The sequence below is a fragment of the Pipistrellus kuhlii genome, unplaced genomic scaffold, assembly GCF_014108245.1.
Source record: "Pipistrellus kuhlii isolate mPipKuh1 unplaced genomic scaffold, mPipKuh1.p scaffold_m20_p_12, whole genome shotgun sequence".
NCBI lineage: Eukaryota > Metazoa > Chordata > Mammalia > Chiroptera > Vespertilionidae > Pipistrellus > Pipistrellus kuhlii.
In genome coordinates this window covers 33906198-33923791 of record NW_023425427.1, presented here as the reverse complement: position 1 = coordinate 33923791, position 17594 = coordinate 33906198, and the positions used below count along the sequence as shown (strand labels likewise).

At 42.6% G+C, this 17594-nt stretch overlaps 1 protein-coding gene across 2 annotated transcripts in view; it reads left to right on the top strand.

The window, feature by feature from the left end:
* Positions 1-17594, top strand: part of LOC118716536 (histone-arginine methyltransferase CARM1-like) — a 223018-nt gene that overhangs the window by 117839 nt on the left and 87585 nt on the right. For both annotated transcript variants that reach the window (XM_036433930.2, XM_036433931.2), the window contains exons 3-4: positions 7681-7787; positions 8252-8356. In XM_036433930.2, coding sequence (XP_036289823.1) covers positions 7681-7787; positions 8252-8356 — 212 coding nt within the window. The remainder of the gene's footprint in view (positions 1-7680; positions 7788-8251; positions 8357-17594) is intronic.

Below are 17594 nucleotides of genomic sequence, written 5' to 3'. Positions count from 1 at the left end.
AATGTTAGGTCAGTGGCTTTGTATAATAGTGGCCTTTCACAGTAACAGCCTGCTGCGGGGAGCAAAACCTGGATTTAGGCCAGCCCAAGCTCTGGTGTCAAAACCAAGAATCTGAATGTCTGTTTCCCATGCCTCATGATCCCCTGAAGTACCGTTTTTCCAACTCTCACTTCCCCGGTTTCACCTTTGTCTATAATGCTTCTGCCTCTCACTCAGGGGTGGTCAGCTATGGCTTTGGCCTGTCTTTAATTCACTCACCTTTCTTCAATGTCAGAAGCTCAGTTTTCCTTTGGATTTTGATAGGGCTGACTCAAGTCTCCTCAATTGCATTGATCCCTGGATATAGCAATTGATTCGGAGATGGATCTTTAACTTGGTTCAATGAGACTTAACCTGGGGCTTTTTGGAACATTTTGGAAGGATGGAGCTTACTGAGCTGGCAGCAGTGTAGTTCTGGAAATGCTGACAGTCATCTTGTCCTGTGAGGAGGGAAGCCTGCTTGAGCATGAAGGTTAAAACGGAGAAATAGCATAAAAGAGACATATAGAGATAGAAATAGTAAGAGTAAGAGAGTGGGGGAGGGGAAGGAAGTGGCTGGAGAGGGAAGGAAAGGGAAATCTTAATATCATTTCGAACTGGATTTTTTCATTTTGTGCGTCATAAAGTTCCTATCTCTGTTAAATTTAGTTGTGTTTCCACTACTTGCCAACAGTAGTTTTCACTGATATGGTTTCCTTAAAACCTTGTTCCTGCTCTGGCTCAGTCATTCCTCTAGCCAAGGCTGAGCCCTGATGTGGATGCTTATTGGAGACTGCACAGTTCTTGGATCTTGCACTTGCCTTGTTGGTGGGTGGAGTTAAGGCCAGTGCACAGATCCCATAGGGATCAGAGCTTGGCTCAGTATTTAAACATATGAGTAATCTGTCCTTACTTTCGTAAATGTTTTAGGTCACTGACCATCATCTCAGTAAGTGTTTAACTGGTTGTTAAGACCTGCATAAAAATTGCCTTTGAAATTTGATAAGATCCATGGCCCATTTGTTTTGCATAAAATTCTTAACATTTAGAGGTGTGACAAATACACAAAATAGTTCCCGGTGGTCTTTCCCAGAGCTTTGCAGTAAGACAGTGATTTTCAACTAGTAGACCCCAAGAATTTTTAAAACATGCCCTCTGACCCCAGGGGCACTGACCTCTTTTCCTTTAGATTAACAAATGAAAAAAATGACAACAGCCAGCACAACAGTAGCCATCTGGTGTGAATGAATCAAAATTGTATCTGATTTTGTTGTCAGATCGGTAAGAAATATATTTCTTGGTGTGCCACAGAATTTTATTAATTAGTTTATGTGTGCCATGAGAAGAAAAAGGTTGAAAATTGCTGTTCTAAATGTTTTGCTTTCACAAAAATAATGTTAGGTAAGTGTTAATATAGATTACAAATTATAGGTTTGGTTGCTAATTGTAAGGCTTTGAGAGAAGATAAAAGCCAAAAAAAGTATTCATTTTCTTAGAGCTTATAAGTACCTTTGTTTTAAGAGGTTGATTTATCAATTGCTTTCAAGGAATGAGGACCTTTTTTTTTTTCTTTCTTTTTTTCTTTTTTTAGGAGATAAAAGCAATAAAAGAAAAGTTAGCCTTGAAGTCCATTATTATAATTTTCTCATGTATGTAATAGAAATATACAGTGTCATAAAAATGCTATTTTGGGCTCAGAGAACCTACCTTCTTTCTAAATGAAGCCTATATATGCTTATATGATGCCCTTCTTAGGGTCACCTTTATGTTGAATTTTACTCAACAGCAGAGTCGCCTGCAAGTATTTATGGTTAAAACGTATTCACTTTTTGGTCATTTCACTTCCCACCACCTGAGACTGCTTTGCCTTTCTCTGGAAATATGTATGTATACACACACACACACAGTATATGAAAATTTTCTAAAATTAAGTTTCTATTTATCTAACTGTGGGAGTTGGGATGAAGAAGGTATGGAAACTTTATTATGCAAACAATATGTTCTTCCTTGTTAAGACAGAGAATGAGAAGCCTAGTATTGCTCTGATTTAAGAGTTCAAATGGTGAATAGAATTTGAGTTAATACGTATCAGAGACCAACGATATTTAGTGATACCCACTAGAAGAAATTTTTGATTAATTAAATGTCTCTAAGAGATAGAGCAACTGAGCTCTGGGTTGCTGAGTTGGCTGGAGCATCGTCCAGTACGCCAAAAAGTTTGTGGGTTTGATTCTTGGTCAGGGCACACGCAGGAGGCAACTAGTCAGCATTTCTCTCTCACATCTCTCTCTCTCTCTCTCTCTCTCTCTCTCTCTCTCTCTCTCTCTCTCTCTCTCCTGCTCTCCCATCCTTTTTCTCTAAAATCAATAAAAACATATTCTTAGGTGAGGATTAAAAAATAAAATAATAAAAGTAGATAATTGCTGTGGGAGAACTGGACCAGTCAGGAAGTGATAGTGGACAGGTATATAGTAATAATAATAATAATAATAATAATAATAATAAACATAGGAAAGTGGAAAAAAGAATGTTTTCATCCACTCATCCATTCAGTGATATTGGACGCTTCTATGTGCCAGGTATTATAGTAAGCACTAGATTTAATGGTAAGTCTTTTTATTCTCATAAACTCTACATTTCATTGGCTAACACAGGAAAAAATAAGCATTTAGACAAATACTACAATAGTAATTATTATGTCATACGTTGTGCAGAGAAGTAATAAGGGGGTGATGGAGACAAGATCCTTAGCAGCTGCTGGCTTCACACCCATCCTGCTCGAATGATGCTCTAAGATACCATCCTCTTTCTCCAGCTCTGACCAGAGAGGAGATGTGGGGGTCAGTGCAGTCTGCCTGAGCCGTATCCATTCCGAGGGGAAAGCACCCAGACATGACACCAAGCGAAGGAGAGCTGAATGGGGGCACCTGGTCAATATTGTCCTCCTTTGTGTGCTAACTACAGAAAAATAGGTGGCTTCCTTTGGTGCCCAGGAGAAACGGCTTAATTTGCAAACTTGAGCTGATTGCACTAGAGATCATTAAAATGGGCATTCTGTGAATTATAGTCCAGAAGCAGTTCTGCAACCATGTCTAGAGTTTGAGGTATTTTTTTTTTTTTTTTAAAGAATCTACATCATGATGATCATATTGTCAGTTGTGGATTTTCCGGTGTAATGTTGGGACATGTGGCCAGAACAGCTGAGGTAGTCAGACAGGTATTACCCTTCCTTGGCACAAAAAGGTGCTAGTATCTAGGTAAGTAAATATTTTGCGTAAAGCACCACCGGCAGTACATTACTTGTAAACAGCAGCTATTTAAGAGAAGCAAGCAAACAAAAACAGACCCCTTCAATGTGGCTTTTGAGGAGTAACAGAGCAGAAGGGAAGTGGCATGCCTCGGTAGTCTGTATTGATCCAGGAATATAACTGCACTTTAACATGGAAAAGCAACGGTTTGTCAAGAAGAAACCTAAGTCCACCCTGCAAATACAAAGGAAGATAATCACGGCCTTGGCATGGAAGTGCCATTAGCCTGATTAATATCTATCTGTATGACGGAGAAGATGGCATGTAGGTATTTGCAGTGAAAAAAATGACAAACACGATGGTTGACAGCCGGAGTGGTGGCAGTGGCGGTCCCACAGGCCATTCCCTTCAGATACAAAGTGGATAATCTTGTCCTTTGCAAGGAGTTTCCATTTCACTCAAAATCCATCTGTGGCAGAGAGCCTTGGCCTTTTCTACAATAGTAACTGAGGGTGGTTCCCATCCTTGTAGATACTGCCCTCAGACTTCTGGGAAATGCCCCATAGGGATCTCTTTATTGCCGAGCAGCGGTTCTGACCCATGTCCCTCCCAACTTCTTTGTCCTGGGCAGCTGAAGGGGCCAATATGTAAATGGGAACTTCCACTTTGACTCGCTAATGTTCCCCACAGCTGCCCTTTCTTTTCTTCCCGGGAGCCGCCCTGGCTCTACAAAATGAATGGCATCTTTCAAACAAATAGTGCCTGGAAGATCAAAAGGCTCCTCCATCATTAAAATTGTACTCCTTGCCAAAAGTTCTCCAGAGGCAAAGTGAAAGAGCCCTTCATGCCTCTTACCAGAAGCCCCTCCCCCTGGTGTGGAGAGCTGAGGAAGAAAAGAAGCTGTGCTGTCTGTGCTGCCTCTATCTCATTTGGGATTCCTCAGCGAGCCCTGCCATTGCCCGAATGCATGTGTGCCCCCAAATTCGTATATTGAAACCGAATCCCAATGCGATGGCCTTTGGAGGTGGCCTTTGAGAGGAGATCAGCTCACGAGGGTACTTTAGTGTCCTGATAGAAGAGACGCCAGAGAGCTCCCTGGCCCCTTCCACCACGTGAGGACCTCGCTGGACACTGGCAGTCTACAACTGGAAGAGCGTTCTCACCAGAACCAACGATGCTGAGACCTTGATCTCAGACGTCCAGCCTCCAGACTGGGAGAAATAAATTTCTGTCATTTTTGTCACCCCATCTATGGTTATCCTCTGTACTATGAGTAGCAGCCCAAAGGGACTCCGATAACACCCTTAGTGGCTATATGTCAGTCCTTCTGGAGGCTGAGAGGAGGGGAGGGATCAATCAGCAATTTAATGTCTTTTCCTTTTTTAAGATGTGTGGGGCTTTAAAAAAAAAAAACAAACTTCATGTATCACATGGAAACACACCCTTTTCCTTTATGTACAGACATTTATTTAACCATTCACTGTAAGGGTAACGTGTGAAGAAAACATCATTCTGGCAGTCGTTGTGACAGAATTCACCACCCATGGGAATAAAAGATGCTGATGTCTGGGTTTGCCTGAATGCTTGGATTTCCTAAATCCCATAAATGCATCTCCAATCCGAGACCCTGATACTGGGTTTGTCAGACATGGTCCCTGTGCTGGGATTATAGAGTTGTGACAATAGTGTATTTAATGTAATATTGTAATATAATGTAAAGGCTATAGTGTCTTTCATGTAATGTATTTTTAAATAGTAAACACAGTAGAGCTGATACATCCAATTTATTTTTGAAGGCTATTTATCTATTGGATGGATGTCTCCCTATTTCCCTCAAGCCCCAGCTCTTGGCAACCACTTTTCTACTCTGTTTATATGAGTTTAGCGTTTAAAAAATCCACATATAAGTGAGACTATACTATATTTGTCTTTCTTTTTTCTGGTTTATGTCACTTAACATAATACCCTCCATGTCCATCCATGCTGTCTCAATAGTAGGTTTTTCTTTTTGTGGCTGAATAATATTCCTTGGGGGAGAAATTTGTGTGTGTGTGTGTGTGTGTGTGTGTGTGTGTGTGTGTGTGTGTGACATCTCCTTTATGCATTCATCCATTTGACAGATTGACAGGTACTTGAGTTGTATCATGTCTTGGTGATTGTAAATAATACTGCAATCAACATGGGAGTGCAGATATCTCTTTGAGATAGTGATTTCATTTCCTTTGGATATACACTTCTGGGACTGGGTAATTTTTTTTTTAATTTTTTGAGGAGCTACCATACTGATTTCCATAGTGGCCGTATCAATTTAAATTCCCAATATTAAAAAGGCTATTGCACAAGGTTTCATTTTCTCCACATTCTCGCCAATGCTTGTTATCTCTTGTCTTTCTTATGATAGTCATTCCAATAAGTGTAAGGTGCTATCTCAATGTAGCTTTGATTTGAATGCATTTCCCTGATCTGTCCACAAGGGCACACTGGCTGAGGAAGGGTTTATGAGTTGCAGTGAGCATGTATAAGGTAGTGAAACACACTGATTGTTCAGGATGCATTGTGTCTAATCTGGATGCATATTTACACCAAGAATCTCTTCCTTTATCCCTTCCAGAGTTTCTTTAGAGTAGACAGCATTCCCTTGAGCAGAATGGGCTGTGTTAGGTATGCTTACAAACTTATTCTCCAAAAAGAGGTTTTCAGCTGCCCCCTCCCTCATATGGGATAATCCCAGCGCTTCAAAGGGTGCCTTACCAATTAAAAATAGGTTCCCCGAATTCATTAGACATTTCCCCAAATTTACATTGTGGGCCTATTTATTGGGTGGCTGCTATGTTAGTACCATGTTTTGAAGAGGTATATAAGGCTGGAACCCCTAAATCAATCAATCAATCAATCTCTCTCTCTCTCTCTCTCTCTCTCTTTCTCTCTCTCTCATCACTCTCACACCCCAAAAGAGAGCATACTACAATTTTAACAATAACTAGTAGCTTGTGTAATAAGATTTGTATTCTTGTGTTGGTTTTATAATTATTTTAAAACCATTATTTTCATTCTCTCCTTTATTTATAAGGGTGCAAGTGCAAAAGATAAAGAAGTGACAGGAATTTTTAAACAAATAAAGTTTTAGCCAGAGAAGCATGCCCTAAAAAAGGAGTTTGATTCAGAGAGAGAGATGGGCAGCTTAAAAAAAAATTGATCAATTCAGTCAAATATGAAATACAGTGGTAAGCTGGGAGAGTGAGATGGGAGCAAGGGTATCAACCCTAGCCACACATGGAAACTAACGCCGAGGCTTTCGAGAAAATAGAGATGCCTCGTGTCTATCCCCACAACATTGAGTTAGCAGATGTAGGATGAGGGGTCAGCATCCAGATTTAAAAAAATTATTCCCAGGTGATTCTGATCTATAGCTAAGTATTGAGGGCCACTGTTTTACAACAATTAAGTTCTGCCTATGGGTGTTCCAGAACACAGCTGTAAGGAAATGCTGGTTGAACTAAATCTTGGAGGATGGATAGGAGTTTGATGTCAAAAGAAGAAATGGGATTCAAAGTCAAGAACCAGGCCAGGAGCAGGTTGATATGGGGATTTGTAAGCGTGGAGGATGTGCGTGTAAAAGGAGAGAGGGCATAGGTACCCATTCAGGGGGCAGAGATAATGTGAGGGCTGGAGCTTGTGAGAGAGAGGGCTGGACACTCAGGACTCATGTGGGCTGTAAGGGGAAGATCTGGTCACAACGCCAGGTGGAGATGGAAGAGGCCACAGGCAGTGAAGACCACAGGGCAGGGTTAGAGAGTCATTTTAAGGCAGACGTCACCAAATTTGACAACTATATATGCTGTGTTAGTAATATCATTTCCAAGATACGTTTGAGTCTTCACTTATATATTTTCCCCTCAAATAATAGAAGGCATTATCTTATATTCACATTTCCCCTGCTATTTTGCCTTTTCTCTATATGTATATAGAATGCTGTAAAAAAAACACACACAACAAACATGCCCTGTCACCATCTCACAGAGATTTACATATATATATTCATTTACATACACATACATTTTGTATTTACATATACATTTTTTTCTGTATCATCAACAGCCACCTTCCCCAGAGCACATTCTGAAATAAGCCTGGAAGGTGTGCGAGCGAGAGAACTCAGTGAGCCCCATCAGTGTGCTGTTACACTCGCTCACTTGACATTTGTGAATGCAAATATGTCTGACAAGTGTAAATAAGGGTGTCACACCTCCGAGTGGTACCCATTTCCACCTTGCCAGTCCTCATGCGTGTGCTCAGCAATGAACGTGCTATTAGAATCTTCCAATGTTTTCTGAGCTGGAATTTTGTAAAGTGCAATGGCGAGTTATGTGATTTCCAAGGCATAGACACTGTATTTGCTTCTTTCTCCTTGCAGAATTCAGCGCATTTTCAAATACCTTGAAAAGGTGCCGGAATGAGAAAAAGAAGTACTCAGTGTTTAACCAGCGGACCGAAGAGGCCTCTGCCACACAATACTTCCAGGTCAGGGAAGTTGCCCCAAGTGGAACTGACTTGTTTCAACGTGTCGCACGCCTGTGAATACACCTGAACAGGGTGGTGGGTGGAGAGGAGACTATGGCCTGCAGTGGTTCTGAGAGCATGGTCACCTGAGCAGCAACTGTAGCATCACCTGGATTGGAATCTGCACTCGGTCAACTTACCAAGTTGTCAGGACTTGAACAATTTTCTGAGCGTCAGTTTCCTTAGCCAAGGAACAGAATCCATCAGATGATTGTGTTGATTGGATTTGTTAGTAGCCCTTCGAATGGTGCTTGGGAATAGAAAACTACCAAAAGATGGCAGGTATAATGTGTCTGTCAAAGCCTCAGCTACCCTGTGTGTTACCCTAGGCCTGTCTTGACCAGGCGGCTTGTGAGAACCAGATGCTCATGCAGGTGCTGTCTTGCGGGTTGTTTACGCTCCCTCTCACTCTCTTTTCCTTGCAGTTTTATGGCTGCATTTCCCAGCAGCAGAACATGATGCAAGATTTTGTGAGGACAGCCACTTACCACAGAGCCATCCTCCAGAATCACGTGGACTTCAAAGACAAGGTAATGCCGGCTGCAGGCCATTCATGTCTTATCAGTGGTTGTCCCAGTAACCATGTTCACAAGTCTTGTCAAAAACTAGAGTCAAAACTAAGCTTTGATAGAATTATCATATGACCCCAAAATTCCACTCCTAACTATATAACACCCCCAAAATTGAAAGCAGATATTTAATCAACTGTATGTACATGAATCTTCGGCAACACTACTCACAATAGCCCAAAAGTGAAAACAGTCCAAATGCTTATCAACTTATGAGTAGATAAACAAAATGTGGTATAACCATACAATAGAGTATTATGAATATTACTTATAGCTGTTATCCATAAAAAGGAATGTAATGCTGATACATGTGTCAACATGGATGAGCCATGAAAACATGCTAAGTGAAAGAAGCCAATGACAAAAGCTCATATGATTCCATTTATAGGAAATACTCAGATTTAGCAAATCATATAGAGAAAGCAGACTGGTGGTTCCAGAGGCTTGGGGATGAAGAAATTGGGGGTGGCTGCTAAGTGGGTACTGGGTTGCTTTATGAGGGGACGAAAATGTCTACAAACTTGATGGAGGTGACGGTTGCACAACATAGTGAAGGTACCAAATACCATTGAACTGAACCCTTTAAAATGACTCATGGCTAATTTTATGTTGTGTGCATTTTACCTCAATAAAGAAATTAAGCTTTGAGTGTGGAAATTCAGGGGGCTATAGGCACTGTTTTTATGCACAGAATAGGTTAGAAGCCTAATTGCTACCTAAGGACTAGCTCTTACTGTGTCGATTTACTTTCATTTTTTTTCATGGACTCCACAAGTGCCTGCATTTATTTCCTTCACAAAATGGATCTGCATGATGACTGATTGTGAGCACATAATTGTTCTCCTACCTGTGTTTGAACACAAACAAAGTATTCAAAATACGGTACAGTTCATCTCAAAGATGAGTACTGCTCAGTGGAATCAGCGGTCATAAGACCTAGTTTCGTATTTTCCCCATGTGTGATCTTAAGCAAAACACTAATTTCTCAGAGCTTCACAATCTCTTCCACTACCATAGTAATTGCAGATCTGTGGCCTCTGAGATTGCAGTATTAATTCCCCAAGAAGGAGGTGGTGGAACATGGAAATAATGATCCAAATGACTCATGCTTCCCTGTGTTCTCATCCACTTACAAAGTAATGTAGCTGCTGCTTTCTTCGAGAAATGGTCTAATTTTCTTACCCCCCTATCTCTGTGCTGTCCTTGTGATGTACTTTGGTCAATAGAATGACAGAGGTGACACTGAACGAGTTTCAGTCCTAGAGCTTAGATAGCTTTGTGACTTCTGGTCTCACCTTCTTAGAACCCGGAGACCATCATACGGGGAGGAAGCTCAGTTTAGCCAAATGAAGGTGGAGAGGTCACATGGAGGAGAGCTGAGGCACCAATTGCCAGACCTATGGGACCTTCCAGTCTAACCATACCTCCAGAAAAATGCAGAAATAGGAGTAAGTCCAAGCAAAACCAGCAGAGAAACTGTCCCGCCCTCCCATAAAATTGGGAGAAGTAATCAATTGCTTCCAGTTTAAGCCACTGCATTGTGATGTGGCTTGTTATGCAGCAATAGCAAATTAAAGCAGAGAGATGAAGAGTGAAAAGGTTGTGATAAATAGGCCTCCAGTTAGAAGTTGATTTGCCCGTGTGGCTTTCTTTCCTCTGCAGCTCCATTCTGATATCAAGCCCATCAAGCATTTTTTGTTGTTGTTCTCATATTTTTCAATTCCAAGTTTCAGTTTGGCTCTTCTTTGTGCCATTTGGTTTTTGACTGAGACTTTCTGTTTTTCCATTGATTTCAGCAGTGTTCATGATTACTAGTTGGAGCTTTCTAAATAAAGGCTGCTTGAAAGCTTTTGTCAGGTAATTCTAACGTCTGTGTCACTGCCGTGTTAGCATCAGTTAATTATCTTTTTCCAAGGAATTGAGATTTTCCTGATTCTTAACATGCCAAGAAAGTTTGGACTGTATTATGTACATTTTCCATATTATGTTCTGAGACGCTAGGACTTCTTCAAAGCCTATGGATAATGTATTTTTGTTTTTTGTATTCAGTCAACCTGGTTAGGTTCAGGCTATGAGTTCCATGCCACTAGTTGCTCTTCTGAGGGCTCTGGTTCCTACGTCAGTTCAGTTTTCAAAGCCCTAGCAGTTTGGTTTGTATCTGTCCCATGTTCACGTCACCCAGTGGTCAGTATGGCACCCGAGTGGAATTCTCAGTTTTAGTTTTTCTAATTAAGATAAAATCCATGCATGCACAGGTTGAGGATAAAGCAAGGAGTTTATATATAAAACAACAAAAACAAAACAACCCCACTGATGGTTCTGTTAATTGGAGTATTGTCCCATCCACCAAAAGGTTGTGGGTTCAATTCCTGATCAGAGCACATACCTAGATTGTAGGTTCCATCTCCAGTCAGTTGTGTACGGGAAGCAACTGATCGATGTTTCTCTCTCTCCTGACCTCTCTCTCTCTAAAATCAGAAAACATATCCTTGGGTGAGGATATTTAAAAAAACACCTTTATGGGGTTGCTTTACCAAGTTCCTTCCTCTTCATGATCTCCCTGCTACATTTTGGTCTCCTGGGAACACTTTTCAGTTTCTGGGCCAAAAAGCACCCTCCGCTATACACGTCTATGACTTTGCCTACTTACATATTGGCCAAACAGAGAAAGAGAGGGCAAAGAGATGGAGAAAAAACAAACAAAACAAAACAAAAAAAAAAACAATGGGGGTTGGTTCCAGCCTTTGGGAATGGAGGCACCATTGCCTGCAGAGAAAGGTTCCCCTCTCTCATAGTTTTGGCTCCTGAAGGCTTATGCGACTACCACAAGATTGCTGAGTGCTGCAGCATAGAAGAAGGGAGGAAAGGGAAGGGAAAGAGGGAAAAGGATAGGGAAGAGGAAAAGAAAAGAGGAAGAAAAACCAGAGGGTCTGCACACTGTCTCTGAGCATTAGGACTTCCCTTTTGAGTGTTGGAGCCAGAACTGGAAGGCATCTCTGGGAGCTCTCTTGTCTGCACACTGGTGCTCATTTCTGGTGTGTTAACCATGCATTGAGGGTCAGGGGATATGGTTTGGTGGTATTTCAAGTTCTGGTATTTTTTCCAATCTACTGCTACTGTTTACTTTTCAGGCCTCAAGTAACTGCTCCTTGCATTCTGTCCAGGTTTTACAGCTATACTCAGTGGGAGAGACTTGGGGAAGTGGCTTTCTCCAGCTTACCCATGGTGGGACATGTTCTAAATGCCAAACCTAGGTACTTAGATTAGGGTGAGGTTAAGAGACAGAGGAAAGACCAGAAATGGCCATGCTTGGCCAAAGTGTCTCGTATGTCTTGTCATATGTCTCAAGGTGCCAGGACCCTTGCTTTGCCAGTGGCACATGCCTCATTAACAGTTATGAAGCTAACTTTCCTAATGAGGAAGACCTGGTTATGGTAGCTGGGTAGGCTGAGAGTAGAGGAGAAAAGCTTATTTCTTTTGACACCTTATCTGATATTCAATATTGTGGGTAAGCAGTCATTTTGACATAAGGTAGATTTCTTGCCAAGTTAAAAATAAAAATGCAACTCTCAACTATTGATCCATGGATTGAAGATTTTTTTTTTTGGGTGGGGGGAGATGGGGTAATTCTTTTATTTAGGGGAAATCATCTCCCTTTGAATTTGTTTAATTGGAATCTATACTCTGTTTTCTATTATCTATGTATTTTCTATATTACCTAAAATCTGATTTTAATTTTGGTTACAGCTTCTAAAGACCACTCCCCAAACTACTAATCATACTAATACTTTGCATTAGATGACTCTCAGAATTTCACATGGGTTATGTCACTTGACCACTCTATTTGTGTATCTTTCCATCTATAAAAATGAAGATAGTGGAACGGTTTTTCTCTAAGGTCACTTCCAGCTGTAACTTCATTTGATTCTACAAAATACACTTTTCCCTGCCAGCCTGAGTTGGGTTTATCTATCAGTGAAATAAAATAAGCGCCCATCTGGTGGGGCTTATAAAGGTGATAATTAATCACATGGTTGATAATTAATTATATCCCTTTCCCCCTCTGAGTTCTGAACTGATTTAGAGGTAGACACAGATGTCAGGTAGGAATCATAATACCAGTGTTATTGTTAGAAATGCTGTTTGGAGTACAGGACTTGGTTGCATGTCCAAATAGAGATTCCTACATTGTTTTTCCTCCAAGCAACTTTTCTGCCCACTAACCAACTGGTCTCCCCAGAGGAATCCAGAGCCTGCCCAGCAAGCCTCTCCACGGGGGACTTGAGCACATGCTTAAATAGGGGGTTGGCAAGTTGGCCCCTTCCAAGCACCGGGGCCAGGCATGCTCAGCCCTATGTCCCAGTCCGATGGGTCACTTCTCTTAGGAGGAAAGAAAGAAGAGGAGGTGACCATTTCTATTTCTCGTACTGCCCACTTCTGGGACTCAATATCGCCTCCCCTCTGAAAACTGGAAGAGCAAAGTGTCCCGGTTTTAGTGTCCCAGGAGCCCCCTCGGTCCCAGACTCACTAGGATGACTGGTCACCCTAATTCCAAACCTACCACAAATCCAGATCCTTTCAAACCCTTTTTACCTGCTTTATCATGCGGAAGACCATTTTTAATAACCTGTGTGTCCACGGAGGGTGCTACCTTTTCATTAAGCCCTTGTGTTCTTTCCTACTGAAACGGATTGCCTACAAGGACATGATTAATACCAATGGCTATTATTTATTGAGGAACTCAGTATATGGGAGCACCATGCCCAGACCTTTCCATACATTGTTTCTGTCTTAGACAACTCAGGCTGATATAACAAAAATACCATGGGCCGGTGACTTACACAACAAACATTTATTTCTCACAGTCCAAGATCAACATGTCTATAGAGCTGGTGTCTGGTGAGGGTTTATTTCCTGGCTTCTAGACAGCAGCCTTCTCACTGTTTGTTCACATGGCTAAAGAGAGTGTGGAGGTAAGCTCTCTCCTGACTCTTTTTATAAAGTGCACTAATCCCATCATGAGGGCTCCATCCTTGTGACCTAATCACCACCCCAAGGCCACATCGTCAAATACCATCATCTTGGGGGTTAGAATTTTGGAGGGCCCAGAAGTTCAGTCTACAGCAGTGTCCTTTGATCTTCATCATAATCTCATTATTAATATTTTTGCCACTTTAGAGATGAGAGAACTGAGGTCTGGGAATGTAGATAATTCACCTGACTTAATACAGCGAGGAAATGAAAAGGCCAGGGTTTGAACCTGGTTGGTCTAACTTTCGAGCCCACACACCTAACCTCTGGCAGGTACAGCCTGTGGGAAAGCTAGCAGGAATTTCCAAGGGAGACTTTTGTTTCTCTGAGTTTAAGGAAAACACTGTGGCTTCTTTTCTTTTCTTTTTATTTATTTATTATTATTATTTTTTTTAGGGAGGCACTTTTATTTTTTATATTTTATTGATTTTTTTACAGAGAGGAAGAGAGAGGGATAGTTAGAAACATCTATGAGAGAGAATCATCGACCAGCTGCCTCCTGCACACCTCCCACTGGGGATGTGCCCGCAACCAAGGCACATGCCCTTGACCGGAACAGAACCCGGGACCCTTAAGTCCGCAGGCCGACGCTCCACCCACTGAGCCAAACCGGCTTCGGCAACACTGTGGTTTCTAAAGCATCTTCATGTATGCAAAAGGCAGCATCGCACAGCGGTTATGTTCGTCAGTCTGGAGCCGGAATGCTGAGTTGAAACTCCAGTGTCGCCGCTCACCACGCCCCTGCCGTAGACCTTTATCCCGTTTGCCTGGCGATCTGACACAGGTTATCTCCCATCTCTGGGTTGCCCTTTCCTTATCACAAGAGCTAATAGGTACCTTGTAGGGTCCCTGCAATGTCAAGATAGCACTGCAGAGGAAGTGCTCAGTACATGGCTCACATAGAAACTCAGTACATAGTAGCTAGTGTTACTCTTATTGATGGTTTGGGCATGGTGTCGTAGTTTCCACCTCCGCTGTGACTTTAAAATTTCAGATTTTGAATTTTCATTCTGCCTCGGCCATGCAGTTTTAATGAAAAGCCTTTCTTGGCCAGAGCGCTGCTGGCGGAGAACGCCATTTGGAACCCATTCAGGAAACTGACCCCGCTGGAACCCACCCCATTCTTCTCCTCCGAGTTTCTGTTAATTGCCATCTGGCTATTTTTAGTTTCTTCCAGCCTGTGCTGGGTGCGAGCAGGGAAAGTCCATCCTGTGGTGGGTGTGGGGCTGTGCGAGCGGTAGGGTTTTAATTTGGAAATGTTTTGACACTTCATTTGTCAGGGCACCAGTTGCTGGAAACTTGTGAAAATAAGCAGGAGCCCGGGAGCTTTTTTGTTTTTTTAATCAGCGTTTTTCAGAGGGGAGAGAATCCCCAGTCGCAACAGCTGCTTAGTGCATTCAGATGTGAGGTTGGCTCAGGCAGGAGGGGATTTGAAGGCTTCAAAGAAAACACAAACAACAACAAACATGCAAAGCAACCTGTTCGGAGAGTCGGCTGACATTCAGATGTGCAGAGGCTTAAGGCTCTTCTGCCCCTGAGCTTTCCTCGGGCTTATCGGCAGTCTGCTCCGAGGCTCCTGAGTTCATCCCTAATCCTGCTGTGCAGTTCTCCTCCCGCGTGAAAGCACCACACACCTTTGGTTAACCTGGAGCGTGAAGGGGGCCTGACCTTAACCATCAGTGGGAATGAAGGCTGCAGCACAGTAGTCTGTCTGCATGTCATGAAGTAGCTCATGCTCCCTTACATTTTTATAAACCTCGTTAATGAGGTATGGATCACATTCAAAAAGCCATGCATATTTAATGTATACAACTTGATGAGTTTGGAGATAAGCATACATTCGTGGAATCATCACCACAATCCATGCTGTTACCATATCGATCACTTCCAAAAGATTCATTCTGCCGTTATAAGGACTTCACATACGATCTACTCTCTTAGGAGGTTAAATTTGTGTTGCCCGGGCTGGCTGGGGGGGGTCTTGATGTAATTAAAACGAGAAGAGCTCTTGGAAGATGGGGTGGTTTCATATGACCTCTTTATAGATATCCTGTGATATAGGGCACACTGTCAAACCCAGTACAGAACCCAAGGTTCGTGTGAGGTTCTGTATCATAAGAACTCCCTCCCACCCAGGATTAATTCTCTGTAGTAGAGGTTGAAGAGAGAGGTAAAACATGGACTTCAGTCTTAGCTGCTCTCTTTGGCTGCTCAGCCCTGAGAAGGACTCTGCATGGATTTCCCTATTGTGGATGGGAAGGAGATGGCACGTCTGTGCCAGGGTTCTCCTGAACTTAAATAGAATCTGCTCCTGACAGGGGACTAGAAGACGCCAGAGTCAGCCGAGGAGAGTGCTTTCATCTGGTGTGAAAGCAAAGTGCTGCTTTCAAGGACAGCCAAGAAGACTGAATACACAGTGGTCACGGGGTACTTTTAGGGCATTTGAGGCTTTAAAGCAACAGATGATGACTTGTGACCTCAATCTTTCTGAGATTATTTTTACATTGGGATTAGAATCCAACACACCATGGCTGGAAGAACTCAGTGAGCTGCCATGTGCAGTCTCAGCACGGCATCCGAATGCTGTGGGCATAGCTAGGGAATCTGAGTCAGAAACCATTGGCACTGCAGGGCTGTGGCTGACTTAGGTTTGTGAGGATAAACTAGGTTATGCTGCTGTAACAGTCAACTCTCAGACCTTAGTGGTTTAAACCAACATACTTATATGTCCATGTCCATTATGGGTTAGCAAAAGATTGTGCTCTCTCATTCTCGCTCTCAGACCCAGGCTGAAGGAACAGCTTCCTTGTGACACATACTAGTTCCTGCCACAGAGAGAAGGGGAGGAGCAAATCACACCCCTGGTTCTCAAATCTCCCTCCTGAAAATGGCCTCTGTCTCTAATGACCAACTCACACAGGCTGAAGCTGGACATGTGACCACTGCTAATTTCTAAAGGGCAGGGGAGGGCAATTCTGCGAGGAGTCCATAAGGAGAATGAGAAGTATTTGGTTAATGGCACTAATAACTATCATAACAGATGGCACTTCTGCAGAATCATTAAAGAAGGGACAGATTGCTAAGGTGATATTCTCAGCGCATCATCTGTGCATGGGAGGAAGCTAGGAAAACAAGAGGGGGTTTGGAGGATTAATATTGCACTGGTATGGGCATTGGTTGACTTACTAGTAACTTCTGCCTGGTGGATTGCCTACCCACTGAATGCAAGGCGTCATAGAACGTTCCTGGGGTTGAAGTTCTAAACCTTTCCCATTGCCTCTAACATCGTGAAGGGCCAATGGGGAGCAACTACCGACTTTGCAAAGGTTTACATGGAAGGCTCTGTGCAACAGTGTAACTTCTAAAGTACTGCTTTTGCTTTAATACCTGCTTTCCAGGATAAGAAGGTACTGGTAAGTAGAAAGAAAAGAAAAAAAAAAAAAAAGGATAAAGTCAGTAAGAACAGTTAAATTGGACAAAACAATCAAAGAATAAGCAGTTCAAAGTACTGTACTACAGCCTAGTCATTTCTGGCCACGGACCAGGAAGTGGGCTCCGATGAGCTCAGAGCTGGTACCTGAACCCTCTTTTCCTGTACTTTCCTAAATCTGTGCTGTTGACACCGTCACTCAGCTTCAGAGTGGTGGCTTAGGTTTAGAATTTATAAGTTCCAGAAACCCAGAAAAGACAGAATCACAGAAAGCTGTCGATAAACATGGTGGGTTTCAAATAACTAGCACCACTGCTAGGTTCCCTGAATCACAGAACAGGAGGCCCAGGCTTACATGCTGGTCCTTGATTAGGGAGGGCAACCTTGGGAAAGCAGGAGTCAGGGAAAGGGGAGCCAGGCAGGGAAGGAGGGAAGAGTAAGTATAAGCAAGTCTGTCCCTGAGCTGGCCACATTTATGAGGAACTGATTGTCCCAGGTCACAGGATTTCTACAAAGAGGCCGTGTGAAACCACTGCATCTTCCAATAGTTCGTCCATGGGAAGAAAAAAAGAATGATTTGTCCATTGGCTGCCATCTTCCATTTGTCCAAATTTAATGTCCCCACCCTGCTGGCGTGGCCCAGTGGTTGAGCATCAACGTATGAACCAAGTGATCACAGTTCAATTCCCCTTCAGAGCACAAGCCAGAGTTGTGGGCTTGATCCCTAGTGTGGGGCAT